The sequence below is a fragment of the Callorhinchus milii genome, unplaced genomic scaffold (assembly GCF_018977255.1).
Source record: "Callorhinchus milii isolate IMCB2004 unplaced genomic scaffold, IMCB_Cmil_1.0 Scaffold5, whole genome shotgun sequence".
NCBI classification, from domain to species: Eukaryota; Metazoa; Chordata; class Chondrichthyes; order Chimaeriformes; family Callorhinchidae; genus Callorhinchus; species Callorhinchus milii.
Genome location: NW_024704746.1, coordinates 14,440,417 through 14,459,500, shown reverse-complemented (window position 1 = coordinate 14,459,500; position 19,084 = coordinate 14,440,417). Strand labels below are relative to the sequence as shown.

General features: G+C 38.4%; 1 protein-coding gene across 2 annotated transcripts in view; it reads right to left on the bottom strand.

The window, feature by feature from the left end:
- The window catches only part of col11a1a (collagen, type XI, alpha 1a), a 144,430-nt gene that overhangs the window by 99,293 nt on the left and 26,053 nt on the right, over window positions 1-19,084 (bottom strand). The window contains exons 5-8 of one of the 2 annotated variants that reach the window (XM_007887285.2): window positions 7,700-7,828; window positions 3,792-3,914; window positions 2,991-3,104; window positions 947-1,249 (exon numbers count right to left, since the gene is read on the bottom strand). In XM_007887285.2, the coding sequence (XP_007885476.2) occupies window positions 947-1,249; window positions 2,991-3,104; window positions 3,792-3,914; window positions 7,700-7,828 (669 nt within the window). The remainder of the gene's footprint in view (window positions 1-946; window positions 1,250-2,990; window positions 3,105-3,791; window positions 3,915-7,699; window positions 7,829-19,084) is intronic. The other variant, XM_007887286.2, reaches the window with a different exon arrangement.

Sequence of the window (19,084 nt, the reverse complement as noted above, 5' to 3'; positions counted from 1 at the left end):
ATCCATTCTATCTCACAGAATATATACATATGATTTTAAAGTCAGAATTAGCTGGAATGAGTCCATCTCTTTTTAATAGATCTCAACCTCACCTTTCTGCTCTCACCGTCTTTCTCAATTTCTCTCACTAACCATGCCTTGTAAAAACATTCATTCTCTTTGTTGGATTGTGTTTTTTCCCTAGTAACTTATTCCACGGGAGTCTATTACCCTTTTCTGGGGTGGAAAAAGCTTATAAATTCATATTTTTTAAAAAACACTTGGGAGTTTTGTGTGGCCCTGGTATCCTGCACTATATTCAGCAATTAACCTGGATATTTCAAATCAACATTTGAAATGGGTCACCTCACAAGTCTCTTGTGTTCTAAGTAAAAATAAATCCAACTTCCTTTAATCTGGCCTCAGAACTGAAATACACAATTTTACATCTTAAGAGTGATTTGGTACAGAAACAGCCAATCCCACCAATCTCTTGATTGAAAATGAAATAAATTCAACTTCAATTGTGATGACAAGGAGACAAATATTCTCCGAGAATGATACTTGGGAACAGGAATGCCTTCTCTCTGAGGAGATCGTAATCAAAACTAATAGTGATTCAAAATCACTGATGTTAATCACTAGACACCACCACTGTTATTCACTAACCTTGTTTTGGTTACGGTTTTGGGATAGTCACTCAAAAGTTATGACAGTTTAATGTCTGAATCTCAAACAGAATACTTGGAGATGTTATACTGAAATTCGACTGCACATTTTCAAAACATTCTCGGTTTCAAAAGTTGCTCTCAATGGAATGCAGTACTACCTTCTGGAACTACATGCTTCTCAGGCATCAAATGATGGCTACAAGAAGTTGCACAAGATGCAGAAAAAAACTCATTACCACATGTGTTGCAAACATTTAAAGGACCCATTGGTACAAACCCTCCAAAACATGACTTACTGCTGTGGAACCAAACTCAGTCTCTGCAGGTACCCCAGGGCCAAACTCCCGAGCAGTAGAATTGCTTGTCGATTCACTATCCTCATATTCTTTAATTTCATAATAATATTCATCTCCATAATTCACGTTATATTCATTTGGATCATATTCTCTGAGGTCATGTTCGCTGACATCATATTCTTTGAATTCATATTCATCGACACCATATTCTTTGGCATCCTGTTTCTTTTCCTCAATTTCTTTTTTGTCAATATCATAATCCTCTCCAGTCAGGGATTCTTCTTTATATTCTTCTTCAACATTCTTACATTAGCGATGTGAAGAGCAGAGCATTGAGAAAACAGGAAGGATATGAGGATTGTGTTAGTGAAGCTTTGGCTCATGGCTACAATATGCTTGCTTTGCAAAAAAAAGCCAGAGAGACTGAAAATGCCACCATGTCTCATTTTCAGATTTGATCTAATTGGTTCTGTTTCATCCATATGAATGAAATCAGATCCCAATCACTCACAATATTTATTGTTACACCAGTTACATGAATCATCAAGTTGGATATTTTTGTTTTGAAAATTGTTGTGCAGCTTAAATGCAAATATCCAACTGATCCAAAAATAAAAGGAATAAATGGGAGCAATGGTTGATTGCTGCAGAATGTGTTATTAATGTAGTACCAAGACCATCTTTCCCCAATATAAATGTACCCTCTGGTCAACCTTTGCAAGCATTTCTCAGCATGGAGGCAATGTCTGACTTGGAATTCCTAATTTTCATGTGTGTTATTTGATTTAAGTTGCCTTTTGAAGAAAAACAGCTCACAAAAATTATCCTCAATTTTTCAGATTCATAAATACATTAAAAAAATTTAGAATTTTTTTCCCTTGTCAGCTCTATTCTGAAGGGCTGCCTCCTTCAAGGTCGGTCTCAAGACCTTTCTCTTCGACCGTGCCTTTGGTTTCCCTCCCACCTCTCTGCCTTCCCTCACCCCTACACAACCCCCCCTCCCCCATGCTCAGGCCCCAACACTTAACTGTTCAGCGCTTTGGGACGTCCTCCCAAATCTAGTGAGTATCAATAAGCTTGTTCACCAATGCGTGAAATCAATGCTGACATCAATTCTGTTCTCACTTAAATTTCACATTCACACTGGTCGCTGGACAGTGCAAATCCTGACTGACTTTTTCTTCTTGCTTAATCTAACGGCAATTGTAGTGTCCTAAATACTGTCCCTATCCCAATCTCTGTTCCCTGCTAACTAACTTGGTCCAGATCAGGCATCAATCCTGCAACTTATTGGTTGGTATGGCTTAGTGGTCTAATGTACCACTAAGCCGTACCCAAATCATTGTAGTACTAAATCAAATAAAGTCAAATAAAGTTCAGAAATTCCATCATGACCTGACATTGCCTTTTGCAATAATACAACTTAAGTACATCATTATGTTAAATTAAATAAGCAAAACAGTAAAATGAATGCACAATAAATGGATTTTCATAAAACAAATTAACAAATTTGTTGCTCACAAAATCCAATATGATGAATGCAGTTTGTGAAAAAAAAGCTTTAAAAATTAAATGTGCACTTGCACAAAAGATAATGGCTTGGTTACATCAGCTATCTGCAGTTTAAACTCAAAAGCATAATTAAGCCATGGAAAAAATAATGCATGATTGATTTTTCAAACTAGATATTTAGGTGATTTAATAGCTTCAAAGCATTTTTGTTTACCGCTGACGTCTACAGTAAATTCCCAGCTCAGGCAGTCGTCAAAGGCAAGCCGTCGGATGAAGCTGGCTCACACACTATATGTATTGAGATCTCAGCTCTAAAAGGACAAAAGGTTCACCAAAATGTTCACGTATTGATAATAAAATTCAGAATTCTTACCCTGGTAAATGGTGAATCTTAGAGGCAGTCAAAAACAGTTAAGGTATGTGACTATTAACACAAGACTGATCTGAAACATTACCCCACTGGAGTGGGGTCAGACTATCAGAGTGTTATAGAACAAACATTTACTAAGTCTTGTTAGTGCAATCTTATTACCTCATTAACTCCTGCTGAGACTGAGGGTCTTGGTGTTTCCTCAATGATTTCATAATAGTTTTCACCCGGAACATAATCTTCTGTAGTCACTTCGGGTAGGACGTTATTTACTGCCTAAATTCAATTTGGAATAATAATTTTTAAAAAATCATTTAGTTAAGTGAATATTCTGCAGGAGATGAATCATTGTTAGTCAGCACACATAGACACAGATGATTAGAAGTGATAGGGTTAGGGGTCATTCATGTCTATCATCAGAGATCTTCCTGTCTTGGTCTAGGGAAGATCTTGATCACTTTTGCTACCTTTGCCCCTAGCTTGTCTTTTGAAGCCTCTTGGTACCCAGACACCTTCTTCTTCTTCGGTTTATTTTTTTCTGATTTTTTGAAAGTGACCTTTATCGGTTTGTTCTTAGTTTTAGTGGGCAACGCATTCTTCTTCTTTTTGATGAGTGAAATGGGTTTCTTTTTCTGAAAAATGTGGTGAAAGATGGAATGGAAAACATGAATAAAATGAAAGGAAAATGGTAGAAGCTCGAACAAAGGGATGGGAGGAGGGTAAAAGAAGGGAGGGGAGGTGAAGAGGGGAGGGGAGGTAGAAAGAGTATAAGCTGCATCCCAAAGTCTTCAGATCTTCCAGGCTAAAACAAGAAAATGGAAGCTTTGCAGAGCAATGCATTTGAGAAACAGAGAATGGTAAATGTGATGAGATGGCAAACGATTGACAGACAGGATGACATAGCTCAAGACCACACTGACAAAGGGACAAAGACCATCTTGGAGTTTTTGGATTTTGTTTTACCTCTGTTTGGATTCCTGCCTCTTCGATGGTTGTGCTTTCCTCTGTTGGGCTATAGTCATACTCTACAAGGTCTCCGTCACTATAATTATAGTCATAGTCCAGTATTTCTTCTGTAGAGTAGAACTAAATTGCGAAGGAAAATTCAACCACAGTTATGTTAGTTGCAGCACAAAACAATTGACGGCTTTGGCTGAACAGTCTCAACCTTTTCACAGACTTGAAGGCAATGAAAATATGTCCAGACAATACAAATAGAGCATGTTTTCATCAGGTCACCAATGTATGCTAAATTCCCAATTTCCTTATTTCGAGATTGAAATAATGCAATAAAATAAACAAGTGAAATAAAGTGGAGGGAATGTGGGCTTTGTCCTGATAACCTGACATTTTTCCAGGAAAAGGTTCATACATTGCTGGTTGGAATGAAAATAGGCTAAACAATAAATGATGATGAATGAAAAAAGCTCCACATGGAAACAATTACTGCAGAGTTCTGAACAGGTCTGTTCTGATTCATTGCTTTGTACTCTATTCACTAGTTGCAGAGTTCTTCTTGTGATGTTTAAACATTTACTGCTGATTCAAAACCGTGAAGGGGAGATAAATAGTACAACTAATATAAAAAACATTTAAGAAGATCTGAACATTTAAAAAATGGGGATTTTAGTGCACGTTATGAGAAGATATTATATACTGGAGCCATAAACAGGCAAGGGTTCGATAATGGAGGTGTAAGAATGCATACTGATTTTGAAGTGTTCGTCTAGTTCACCAATGTATGCTAAATTCCCAATTACTGGATTTCGGAATCAAAATAATGCAATAAAAAATGCAAATAAAATCAAGTCATAAGGGTCTAACTTTCATAAGAAAGTATTTAAACATAACTTTACACTGAGACGTACAGCGATTGAAATGTTCATGATAAACATCAGTGTCTGTGGAAGCAGTGGATTTAATGAGCTAGGTGACCTTTTTCCACTGTCCAGGCTGTTTATGTTCTTATTTAGAGATTCTGTAAGTGACAATTAATTCTCAGTTGTTTTTGCAAACACCCATATGAAACACTTGCTCAACTCAGGCTTCAACAACACTGAAGCATCTGTTTATTTCCTGGAAAAATCTCTAGTGTCACCCCTGCTCCAAAGCTCATTCCAGTAGCTCCCAAACGAGAAGCCTTTACGGTCAAGTGCAGCTCCCCTACCACCAATATCTAAATCGGAGGCTTTCTGCCCAGTTACCATGACTCAAACTATGTGTTCATACTCTTAAGTATTTCAAAAATATAATTATGTAATAAATCTTTTGAAACTTTACAGTCATCGAATGACAATAAATATTGTAGCACAGAAGCAGGACAGAAAGTTGGACAGTTCACCTGCCAGAGCTTTTACAACCTCCATTTGAGCCACTGATAGGCTCAGAGCAGGAAACCTTTTTGTTACAAAGCTCCATAGCTTCACTTACTGGCTCTCTTAAGCCAACTTTATTGCTTTGTGCCTAATGATTCACGACCAGCGAAAATCCCTGGTCTCCCAACATGTACGATTCATAGTATAACACGCGTGATTGAAAAGGAACAAAAAGGATCCATCATATCCAATCTCATTATGTATTTCTTGCAATTTAATTTAACTGACTAAAGAACGAGCCCCAATTATGGTTTCACCACAAGCCAACTCCAAAACTGCTGCTACTGTGATAACTCACTGTAGCAAAATGGAGGAACACTCTATTTTAACCTATGCCCTATGTGGTGACAAAGTGAACATTCTGTAGAATTGCAGGCATTTCTCTTTGCCTGCAAAAAGTGAGAAAGTTAAACATTGGTGACCTTTGTAACCTTCATATAAAAACGGTTGAACTGTGATCTTATTAAGTTCTGGGTTGAATAGAGAAACTTAAATAAGAAAAAAAATCTCTGCAGTATTAGTAAGATCATTGATTCTTTAGATCATGCATTTATTTGACGAATTGCATAAGAACAAAAATTCCTTACAGTGGTACTGAAATCTAATTAAGCTCATTTAATGCAGTTAACTGACTGATCTCGCTATTACAGTGCTCATCAAAGTTGTTAAGTGTCAGCTCCATCACAGCTGCTTGGCTAATAAGGCCCTGAAGCTGATAAGCTGGCTGGCTGGTTTCCATAAGCTGTTTGAAAGAAAAAAAGCAGCCCAGAAGCAAATGTATGCTGGGGTTAAATGAAGCCAAACACATGCCTGTAAAACTCTAGAGGATAAATAAATTGTGAATGAAATACTGTTGCTACTCCTGGCAAGTGAAGAGAAACAAACAGAGGTGCAAACAACTATCATGCATGAGTGCGATTTATTTGACGGCATGCAGAACAACTGCTGCGGAAAGGAGGCTGTGCCAGAAACTCCAGAAACTGATCATCACAAGAGTACCAAACAAAATGATTATTGCAGCCTATAAATTTTGCACAGCAGAAGAGAGTACTGGACATGAGGTAGCTTCATGAGATGTGACTCCCATTTGCGAGTGAACTAAACAGAAGGGTTTTTCTCCATTTCAACTATTCCTTGCTGCTATTTGCTGTGTAAAATTCCAGCCTTATATTCTTGAAAGATGGTTTCTAAAAACATTCATTATGGATCTGAATGCTTGTGATGAAAACATAATAAATAAACTCTAGCCTATTTACAGTGATGTCACATATATTAGCCCAGTTTGTATAATTCAAATATACGGTACGTATTTTATCAGCTTTACAAAATAGAGCTGTGCACCTCTGGAGCACCCAATAGATTTTGATCACTGGTAGCAAGCTTGTGCTTGTGCTGCTGTTAACCTTGTAGATTTCGTGCACTGATCTCCCTAAATTTAAGATAGATTTATTCCTTAAAAATATTTAGCCTTGCAATTTCAAAACGTAAATATCTTCAAATGCTCATCACTGGACAACTCCAAGAGAAACTGCCATTCACCTTTGATCTGCATTTTGCCTTTAACTGAAATTATAATTTAAAAAATTGTATCAGTTGGATATTGGACTAGGCAACCTTTGAGTTTAGAAAATCATGTTTGCTCTCAACTGCTGTGCAAAATCCTCAGTGAAGACACAAGTGTCACAGCAATGCTGAGACTGGCACATGAAACAGAATCAAAACACAAAGCAGGTAAAACAATAACCACATAGAGAGCAAGATGGTTGGTCAATGTACATTCCCATACTCTCTCAAACTATTGCAGCTGGTAACACAATGCAACCGAGTGTTAATGTCTGTACATAAAGCTCACCATGCAGAAACAGTGCTGTTGAAAAGCTTCATCCATGAAATATGCATGAGAAACAAAAGAGAGAAGAACCATACCTTAAAGTCATAATCAGTTATAACTGTATATAATTCAATGGTACACAATCTGTTTTATAAATGAATAGGCAATGAGTAGTTTGGAACAGTCTACGGACACCAGGTAAAAGAAGAAATGTTTTCTTGACATTTGCATCTACCTTTTCAAGATTAAATTTCAGTTGATTCTTAATATTCTAAGATGCAGGGAGGGGGAAATTATAGCTGCTTCTATCATACCAATTTGAAATATACCTCTACATTCTCAGACAATTCGCCCTGAAAATCTTTTCTTAAAATACATCATGAAAAGTGATCAGGTTGAGCATTTCCACATGCGCAACACCTTTTTCCTTGGTTGACAGTCATGATATAGTTTTTGTTACTGAACGTTTGAAGCAAACACATTCGTTGCTCGCTAGAGATATTGTGAGTTGTTTTAGCAATTTGTTTTAATATAGTTTTTATACTAAAGTATATATTTAAAGCCAAATAATATTGTATTTCCTATTGCCTATTTGGTTGTGTAACATATTGCACACCTAGATTCCAAGGTGTTAAGAATTTCTTTGCATTTGAATTAGTACTGACCTTATCAACTTGAGGGTCCTGAGCCTGTGGAACATTGGGGAGGGGAACGTCACAGTCTGGACTGTAGTGTTCACAGTAGTCATAGGCTGCCCTGGGGTCAGATACAATCAACAGCTGCTGGATATCACCCTGGAAACAGAAAAGAGAGAGCAAAATGTGCATATTAAAATATGCCAAAGTGATTTATATTCCAACCAACTCTACGTTGATACAGATCAAGATCATCATTGTTTAACAGTTCACATCCATGATTTGATTCTGATTTGATGTTTTAATTCTTAATAGTGGCAAACAGTTTGCTCAGGTATTGAGTTGCTTTCAGAATCAATATTATACTTAGACACTAAAACTGTTAATAACAATAATACCGGTCTCTCTGTAGAAAAGTTATCATGACTGGCAGTTTCATCACTGCAGTGTTAGAAGTTGAACCATGCTGTTTTCTGGTTCAACATTAATCATCACAGTTCATAAACTACAACAACAAAATTACATTTGTATAGTGCCTATCACGTCAGGAGGACGTCCCAAGGTGCTGGACAACCAGTGTTTTGAACCCGAGCTGGGGGTCAGGATTGGGGAGGGTAGAGAGCGGGGGGGGGGGGGGGGAGGAGGGTGACCGAAGGCAACTAATCAGCTTCTCAATGAAGTTAATTCATTACATCTCTCTCTTGCGTGTAAATTCTGTACTGGTGGAATGGTCAGATGTTTGACTGCTTATGGTTAAATTACTTGTTGGCTTTAAAATGCTTCACTATCACTAGGATCAAAGCCTTTCTTCTTTTTTTGGTCGCACGGGTGTCTGATAGATGCAGAAACTCATCACCATGTATCCAAACCAAGCTGAAATTTCCATGCATCCCACCTATACATGGAAATCCCAGAGATAGATTGTTGGAATAGAATGTGCACTGTCTCCTGGGGGGACGTATCCTGCTTACCTAATTCTGTAAAGTATTAGGTGCAGGTTTGCAAGATTTAAGGCTTGGGGACCCCAGAGTGTGCGTTGGGGTACTGCTGGAGTCTAACCAGCTAACACCGCATAGCTTGCCATTGATATTGCTGTACAGCAAGCTTTCCCACTGCTTGTCCAGCTAGGACCACCCTACCTGCTAACAACAAAAAAAATTATATTTATAGGCTTTGGCTTGTAGGGTTAACAGGAGCTGAGTGTGATGACTCCGTACCCTCAGTGACTGATCTGCCCTTCCAGGTCCTGCCTATGATCTAGGCTGTCCTGTCATCAACAGGGCCCTAGAATCCTGCGGACCTGTCTGGGTCAGGAACTGAACTACCAAGACTGCCACATTCCACTGGAGACATGTCACCTTGGAACCAGTTCAGCTCTAAGGAGATCCCACTTACTCCCCACCCAATCTTGGTAAGCTAGGTATAATAACAGTACTTAAGACTCTAAAATCATGAATGATTGGCAGTACTCATAGCCAAACTGTTTCATGCACTATTTATTTCAATATACGGTAATTGAGGATGAGTCATGCTGAATGATAGATTTGCACAAGGAACTGCTACATGCCAGTATTGTTGACATTAACATAATCATAACATTAGGCAGTAAGATTTACTATTGCCCTCATCATTAAGGAAATTTGGCAACTTTGTTTTAAATAGAGCCAAAGAAAAGAAATTGAAGACCCCCTGTACTTTGTACTAAGAATCTTTACATTCAAGATGCATTTATATTCTTTATAGATTTAAGATTGTTTTCAGAAACTTAAATAAGTACAACTATAATGGTATTAAATAATAATAATCTTTGCTTGTGATATAGCACCTTATCACATCATTGAAATGTCTCAACCACTTCACATGGTTTAGTTTAAAGTGCAGCGATTGTATTTTATAGCCCAAATGGCAGTCAATTTGCACAAATAGCAATGTCCCACAAACACCCACAAAGTGAATGATTAATTTTACATGGAGGATTGTTGACCAGGGTAACTTGAGAAACTCCCTTCTCTTTTCAATTGCCATGTGATCTTTAATGTCCAGTTGAACAGCAAACCAAACATCAGTTTAACACTTTAACACAGAAGACTGCACGTCCAACAATGTAGTGCACACCCAGCAATGTACAGGAGTGCCAGCCTAGACTATGAGCTCCAAGTCCCGAAGTGGGGCTTGAACACATAACCTTCTGTCTCAGCCTGGCAACTGAGCTGGTTGACACCAAAATCAATAAACTATTGCTAGAATAAAGAAAACAAGATAGGGAAGGAAATGCAGATTAGATATGATTTTATACAATTGCATTAACTAAATAATAATACTTGCATTTGATATAGCGTTTTCACATCTTCTAGATGTCCCAAAGCGCTTCACAGAATATAAAGTAAAGTGAATTGACTGCATATTTGTGGGCGAACGCGGCAACCAATTGCGCACAGCAATGTCCCACAAACAGTCGTAGATTGAAAATGACCAATTTATTATTGTTTTTGGTTTTGGAGGGATTATTATTAGTCGTGTGGAGTAAGGAAACTTGCCCAAGGTTTCGCCCTCTGCCTGGAATTGAATTCGGGTCTCTCACTTACAAAGCGAGTGCTCTAACCACTGAGATACAGGACTCCACATGTGGACTAAACACCACATGAATGCTGAAGCTGCAAATATCTTACAATATTTTATATTCATTCATTGAGCTAGCAATTGCATCCAGCAAAGATCCTTCACAGTATAGGTAGCTAAGGAAAAGCATTTAATTTAGACAAATATTTTGAACTGTTTCTTTTACGGAACTCATATGAGGGTAGATATGATTAGAATTAGTCCTGTGAAAGAAATATTATTTTTTGGTTTCAAAGAAAAGAACCCTGGAACAACAATGATTAATTCTCCTCACAATATAGTATATGAAGAGACTTAACTAGCAAAATATTTCTCTCGGCACTAAGTGTAGAAACTTTTATGACATATGTAATTCCCATTATAAGTGTACAATATATTAGATGTTACACCTAAACTCTTTACCAAACTGTGACAAAGAGTGAAAAGCTTCGCTTGAATGTTTCGTTGCCTAAATAAATCTACAAAGCCTATAATGAACTAATCTGGGACAGTTCTGCAGTGAAGTCTGCAACTGCTGAAGGGTTTCTGATGCTTACTTCACTCTTCAGAGACCTCAACTGATCCAGCAATCTGCAGACTGAGTTAGTTCTCCCTTACACAAAGAAGCTCTTTACAGCCCTTACTCGTCAAGCTCCATTGACTCTTAGCACGTCAGAGAATCGAGTTTATGATCCCTGGTCCTTTCTTTTTATTAACGTACAGTCCTGTAGCCTAGTGGTTATAGCACTTGTTTTGCATGCGATGCCAGAACCACACAGCAGTAATTAGGCAGACCAACAAGTTACTTAGCCATAGCATCCATGCAAGGGGTAGGCTAGTGAGTCAAAAGATTGAGCTGTTTCAGGAATACTAAGATTTCTCCTTCCCGGTATTTCAGATTTCTCCCTATGCATTGTCCATTCAGCCAACCTCTTTTAAATGCTGCCATTGTTCACACAGAGAAGGAAGTCAGGGTGAGGCTGGTTTGTTGGACCAGCAAAGTCTTAACATATTTCAAACAAGACATCACAATTTTTCAGATAGTGAAGAAAGTCCATTCATTCAAATTCCCAATCTATTTCCCCTCTCAGTTTTCATGCAAGTCTTACAGCGTTACCAGCATGAAAGTATGACGTAGAAGAAATAAAGTGTCTCTTTGTCCTAAGCCTGGCTTTCCTTTATGGAGCAGCTTAACCCTCACTTTGGCAACTGTTCTGAGAAGTTTGTACATGAGGAATAAGTCAAATTGGTCCATTTGCCTTTGTTTCAATGGGCTCTTAAAGGCACCTGCAGGACACAGAGGTTTGGGACATATATACTGGCCCATGTGTGACAACTCCATACCAATGCCTCCCATAAATGTACATTGCGCACTTGTGTGCCAGACATATTAAATCAACAACAACGACACTTAATCACATATAATTAAGCCTAAATAATGCTGGAAATGCTTTGAAATGCTGGCAATGAGAAAGCTTTTCAGCCCTCAAAAATGCCTTGGAGTAAAATTGCAAATTTATTCCCCAAATTAAATGTAATATACTTTCAGCATTACAGTCGAAAATGGTTTGCAAGGATCTAGCAGGACTATCCATATTACTTGCAAAACAACAAAGCCATGAGTTATTTTTGGACTTTTATTTTCATCTCTTCCTGCATCACCACTGACTCTTTGCAGAACCTTTCACCTTTCTTGTAGATTAAAATTGCTGGCAGCTGCTTTTTCACAAGATCATAAGAAGGCTGAGATGAAGAAGGTCCTTCAGATCATTTGATCTCATCCTTCCAACAGTGTTCTCATTACAGCATCTAGTGGTTTCTTTTATGCTGCAAGGTTAAAGTTACAGGGCTAGAATAAAAAATGTCTTAGTGTTCAAAGGATATTTCAGAGACAATTTACACTAGGGCTTTTTTGCCACCAACTAATTTAATACGGAATATCATGAACTAGTTGTCTTTTTCTACAGAATAAAGCCTTTCGCAAAAATGCCGCGGTGCCTGATGTCAACCACAGCCAAAGGCTAAAACCGGCAAGATCACTGTCTGGGAGAATTGAACTAAAAACAGGACCACTTTTAACCAATTGGTTTGATAATTATTCAGCTTCAAATATAGTTTTACATTCATTTTCTATTATAGTAGATATAATTTGAGCAGCTCAATGATTTATCAATTAGCTAAAGAATCAAACTTAATTAATTTCCCCCCTCACCCACACGTATACAACGTACAAGTGAATTGCAATGCTTTTAAAGCATGTCACAGATGTTCCACAATTCTGCAACCATTTGACAGCTGAAACACTGCAGCATGATAAACTGCAGTCTGTAGTACAAAATCTGCTTTGTTCAGCAAAGTTCATGTTGCTACAATAGGACAATTTCTATCTGTTACACTACAGCAGTTTGACTCCATAGATTTTAATCATTATGGAGGGATCCTAGCTGTAGATTAGCATTTACAAAGGTCAAACACACAGAACATTAATCTCCTACTTAAATAAGTGCTATGTTGAGAAGCTGCAAATATCACACAGAAAATCTACTGTATTAGATACTTAGCAAAGTCATTCTAAGAAGTCAATCAAGAGTGAAAAGTTTGGATTTAAAAATGGGCAAATGGAATGCATTCTTGAGGAAAGACTTTTTACATAAAGAAAAGTAAATCAAAATAAAATTAACAGAATTTTTTTTAATCATTTGGTTAGTTTGGATGAAGAAAGCCCTTTGGCCTATCTGATCCCTTCAGTATACCTTCCCTACCATCTTCTATCCAGTGTTCTGGACTCAAACAGCTTTTCTGGCAACCTGTTCCCATCATTAATTACGACTCTAGGTAAATCAAACTTCCTGGCATCCGTCTTGAAATTCCCCCAGCAATTCTAAACATATGGCCTCTATATGTACATCTTAAAGTATTGTTCTACATTGACTTTTTCAGTCCCAGTTCAAATTTGAATACACCTCTAGAAGGTCCTGTCTGAGTTATCTACTCCCAAAACTGAAGAGCCCTAGCTTGGCTAATTGCTGCTTATGGCTTAATGAAGTGCAGTGCCAAGGTAAGGCAGCATTTAATTACTGCTGTTAAATGAAGACAGTGCTTTCAGCAGAAATACTAATGTGGATAAAGTATGAATTTTTCACATAGATAGTGGACTCCTAGTACAGTTTGATTATTTAGAAACTTCTGGCATAATGTGTTATGTATGGGTGGGGGGCGAAGGAGGAAGAAGGGAAGAAGCAGAGAAGTCACCACTTCTAAAATAACTGACTTCATAGTGCAATTATTTTCTTGCAAAAACAATTAAAATATTGAAAAGTTTGAAAGAAGTTTACATCGTACTATACTCATACAATATTTAGCAGAAATGTTATTGAGCAATGTAAATGTGATGAGAAGTGTGAATGTAAACAAAAGGAGAAGTCATTGGGAACACTCAGCAGGTGAGGCAGCATCTATGGAGAAAGGAAAGTGAGTCAACATTTCGGGTCCACTTTCCTTTCTGATTTCCAGCATCTGCAGTATTTTGCGTTTTGTAAATGTGATGTCCAGAATTGAGCCATCTTCATGGCATTTAACTGCACATAGTCCATCCGCTGGATTACAGGAACAATTTCAGAAATGCTGAGCAGACATACAACAAACAAGATTCCATTTATAGAGCGCCTTTCACTTCGGGAGGACGTCCCAAGGTGCTGTACAGTTGGGTCAGGACCCGAGCAGGGGGGAAATGGTCAGGGTGAGGGGAGGGAGCGAGGAGGGGGTAGAGAGTCGAGAGGGGAGCTGAAGGCACAGTCAAAGAGAAATATCTTGAGACCGGCCTTGAAGGAGGAAAGGGAGGAGGCAAGGTGAAGGCACTGGGGGACACAGTTCCAGAGCCTAGGGGCTGAAGGCCCGGCCACCGATGGTAGGGCGGTTGGGGCGGGGGATGTGGAGCAGACCGGAGCCAGAGGAATGGAGGGTACGGGCAGGTAGGTAGGGGGATAGTAGGTCGGAGAGGTAGGAGGGAGCAAGGCCGTGAATGGCCTTGTAGGTGAGGATGAGGATCCTCACCTACAATACCCATTTTATGTTTTTTTTTCTCTCCATTTGAGTAAAGCATCCGTAAAGCATCCAAACTGCTGTGCCGCACCCCTGGTGCACTTACCAATCATACCATCACCATAGCACTCAATAATAATAATAAATAATAAAAATAATCCTTGCATTTGATACAGTGCCTTATCACATCTTTGAGATGTCTCAAAGTACTTCAGACTATACTGTAAAGTGAATTGACTGTACATTTTGTGGGTGAAACGCAGCAGCCACTTGCGCACAGCAGTGTCCCACAAACAGTCATGGATTGAGTGACCAAATTATTATTATTTTTTTTTTGAAGGGATTATTACCCTCCCACAAAACCGATCTGCCAATTGACTAACAACCGGGTTTCTACGTCCTGCTAGGTAAACAGAGGAGCGTGTGTGGAGTAAGAAAACTTGCCAGGATCAAACTCAGGTCCTCTCGCTTGGGAGGCAGGTTCTGACCACTAAGCTACAGGAATCCACAGTACCTCCAGACTCTGGCACTCAGGGCAAGCCACAGGAACTAGGCATGTCTGGAGAGTACTGTAGCAATAGAATAGATGGCATTGACACTGTGGAGCAGCAGACATTTGCCTTTAACAAGTGCAGAAGCGATTCACCTAAACAACTAGGAGAGTATGAGGTAGAGCCAGCAACATACAACCACAAAGAAGCCCAAGACACATTAATTGAGGATGGAAGAGATTCACACCTTATACAAATAAAAATTACACTGCGTTATGATGCATAAATCAAAATTATATCAATATTTCACTTGACTAATATTGAAGGAAACATATCATATGTCACGCAAATATACTGTCATAAGGATGAAAAAATATTAGCTCAATAGCTAATATAAATGCAATGCCCTTTATGGCAAACATTAGTTAATGAATCTTCTAGGAAATCTCTCATGGATTGAAATCCTTCCTCGCAGATTACTCTCCAGTCTCGCCATGCTCCAATGCATTCATATCTTTGTCTGATCCATTGCCATCTGAAAACCCTTTCACAACCACACCGTGACAAAGGCAGTATGCAATTATTGTTCTGCCTATGTGCTGAGGAAGCCTACCCTGCTTGAAGGGCACTACATAAATGCAAGTTGTTGTTGTTGAAAGTTTTCTGCAATGCTTCATCTGAGCCACACAGGCAACAAAAAATGGCTGAGGAATCTGAAGGTTTCCTTAGCCTCTTTCCTCATCAGTGTCTGATTGTATTTCTGAAGATGCTTGGGAGGAGCGGCTATGGGCACAGATCGTCTACCAGGCATCCATTCATTCTAACTGTTACTTCAAATGGGGTTGGGTCTCATGAGTCTCATTAATCCTCCCTCCTTCTCTCCCACCCTCCCAATATTTTACATTGATGTGCAATCAAACATTACATCTCAGCATGCTACATCCTGCAGTGTCTAAGGGAGGAAATCTGACTTGTAACTTGTATAAATAGTCTACCGGGAGAAACTGAGCATTCTGCAGACTGCCGTAGAATACATACTTTCCATGGGTCTGTGATATTTCTATTCATCTGGACCAAATAGAAAGCTAATGCCAGATGTCAGACTATTGACATTTTCGACCATTGGCAAGTATTGCTGTGCTGAACTGAGAACTGATCAGCAGCTGGTGAATTCTGAGCAGAGACTTTTCGAAACTATTAATGAGATCAGGCAGATGGTGTAGATTGACTCAAGAGTCAATTTTAAACTTAAAAATTTCATTGTATTGGGTTGCAGCTATTTTGTGAAGCAAATTGCTATGGTGCAATCAACTAGGTCAATCTCTGAGCAAATAACAGACCGTTAATTGGAATAAGGAAATGTGCACTTCTAAATTGAATAAATTATTGTCAAGTGACAATGAAGTAGCACATTTAACACATAACTCACTCAATTTTGTGTACAAACTGTGCTCTCAGCTTATACTAGATGTCTGTTATAGTAGAGGTCTGTATCATTTTGGCCTTAGCAAAAAATTGTATTGTACTATTTTACAAACATTATTCAGGCTGCAAAATCTAAACAGACAATCCGTAGCCTTCAGACAATACACCAATTCTGCAAACTGAATATGTAGAATACATTGGTGTGCGAGAGTGTGTTTCATCTGTACTCTTATCTTAAGAGAAAAGTAGGCATTAATTGTCAAGATCTGATTTAAATAATCTATGTAAAATATCACAGTCATCATTTCAACGGTAGAAATGTTTGTCTCATGAAATAGAATATGCCCTTGGTTGAGAGTCCTCTGGCTCCATGAATCTATTGCCACTATAACTGCAAGAGACACCCAGCAAGTCTTTGATTTGTTTTTTTATTATTGTGTTTGACTGAATAACTAACAATCTGATGTGATGCATAGTCCAGGTTTTCCACTGAAACTGTAGCAGGTTTTCATCATCCTTCCTTAGAACTATGAGGCCCACCTTCAAACAATGAGTAAAACAAACACAGATTTTTCACAACTTAACTTTGATATGGCTTGGTTTTCTCAATTCAACTAAACATATTGTGGCAAAAATGAATAGAGACCGGAATACTTTGAGAGGGGTGGAAATCAGAAGCCTTTAGATATTTAATTAATCAAATGTGTGCAGGGCACTGAAATATTGTGCTAGGCAAATACTGCAGAATTGTCCTGGTTATGTTTTTGGTATTGGGCACTTTACAGGCAATTTTACCAGATGACAGTGTGGGTTACTTACACTATTACTCACAAGCCTCCTTTTGGATATGCTGAAAGCTGTATCACTAGCATCATTTCACATCTACACACCATAAATTCCAATAGAGCTTTACATCTTTAACCTAGAGGGAACGTTCTACTTCTGAACACTCACTTATTTTGTTTCTCACTCAATCAGGATAGGAGTGAGAACTTTTGGGAAATAAGAAAATATATTGTTGCATTCAAAAACAAAAGAAAATTCCCCCCTTAGATATTCACTTGCTATAGACAATAAGGCTACTGTTATCATTTTACTGAACAGTAAGGGATTTTAACCAAGATTCCAACTCTCGATTGGTAAATGCTTGAAACAATGAATATATATTTTCTTAAAAGTCAACAGCATTCTTGTTTTATTCATCCTGATAAGCTTCAGGGTTTCATTTTTTTACCTTTGACTAATTAATGTCCATTCACCTGCACACAGTACTTAGTTTTGCACTAGCATAAACCAAAATGTATCAACCTTTTCAATGTGAGGGGAATCTCTTTCTTTCAGCGATGAGGCTCAAGATTAAAAACACAACCTAGTGAAATGGGCTTCTCAGATTAATAGTCATTGAAGGTCACAGAGCAATTCTGGCACATTCAGATTGCTTCAGAGTGGATATAAATCCAAAATACAAGCCGTCTCAAAGGAAACTAATTCATTAATGTTGATGTTAGAGCACCATTCATAAGAATGAAAGGCTTGATACACCAGATTTAAAGCTTAATGCATCACCACTCTCTTAAACCCTCCTGTATCCAAACACAAATAATTGTTTCACAGCACACTTCTCAGCAGGTTTTGGAAATGTTAGTAAATTTTTAAAAAATGAACAACAAGAATTTGCAGTAGATTGACTTGTTCTTACAGCAGCGTGAAATTGATTGGACACCATGGATTGCAGCATGCCCACCAAGTGCGATTCACAATAAAAGATTAGTAATTAGCAAATGTCTCTGTCTGGGACTCCGCTCAGACACAGATCACGGTTTAACTTCCTGACTGTGGCTGAAACAGCCTCCTGTTGCCGAGCAGGACATAGTCATCGCACAGACTTCCAAATTTGCTATTTATGAATAGTGCATTTTAGGCTCAATGGGTCATATTTTCCCCTGCAATTAATAAATGTGATAATGACAACCATAACATGCATTTATATGATAACGTGTTAGGATAACGTGTCAAGATTACTTTACAAACAAGCTTGTGACAGACAGTTTGGGCAGGGCTTAATGGAAGATGGCATACTATTAACAGCAAACTCGATTTTTTTTCTACTTTTGACATTCAAGAATTGATAACTGTTCATACTTTGTCCAGGGCAAAAGGTACAAACTACTAGTTACCAGTGAGTGCTCATGAATTGATGAAAGGTATGGAGAACAAAAACAGTTCCTGGTTAAGCAACTTGGAGGTAAGTAGCCTTTGCTGTGTGTAATATTTTTGAGCAGAATTATCTATGCATAAAACCAGACCATTTTCACTAACTTTGGTGGTAATGCCTCATGGTTCTTTATCATTAACAGCTTCACTAAACTGCATCATCCACCTTAATTCACCAGGTCATTTTGGATCTGCAGCCACAAAGCTGCTGGATTAGTGCTAATCCATTGATCAGTCGCCAAATCATGCAGGAGGGTCAGCCAAGTGCACATGACCTTTGTGGTGTTGATTGGCAAGTATCTGCTCGCATCTGCATTTAAATGAGAGATCTGGAGATGCTGTCATGGGTAAATATTTCCACACATTTCCTTGTGCAGTTGAGTGCCAGAAAAGGATATTCTCTAGACTAGGCTATCAAATTCCACTCTTGATGTACAAAATATAAAATGTTAGCATTGCCAGGTCTCAAGTAAAGTGCTTGCATTTAATATTTCCTGTAGTCTGTGGGGTTTGTTTTCAGACTACTGAACATTAAACATCCCCCTTTGTGGTAGAGCTGGCGTGCAACCATTCTGCAGGGACTAATAAAGTGTTCCAACCAGTCTAACAGAACACATAATTGAAAAAACATACAGGTGTCTGGAAA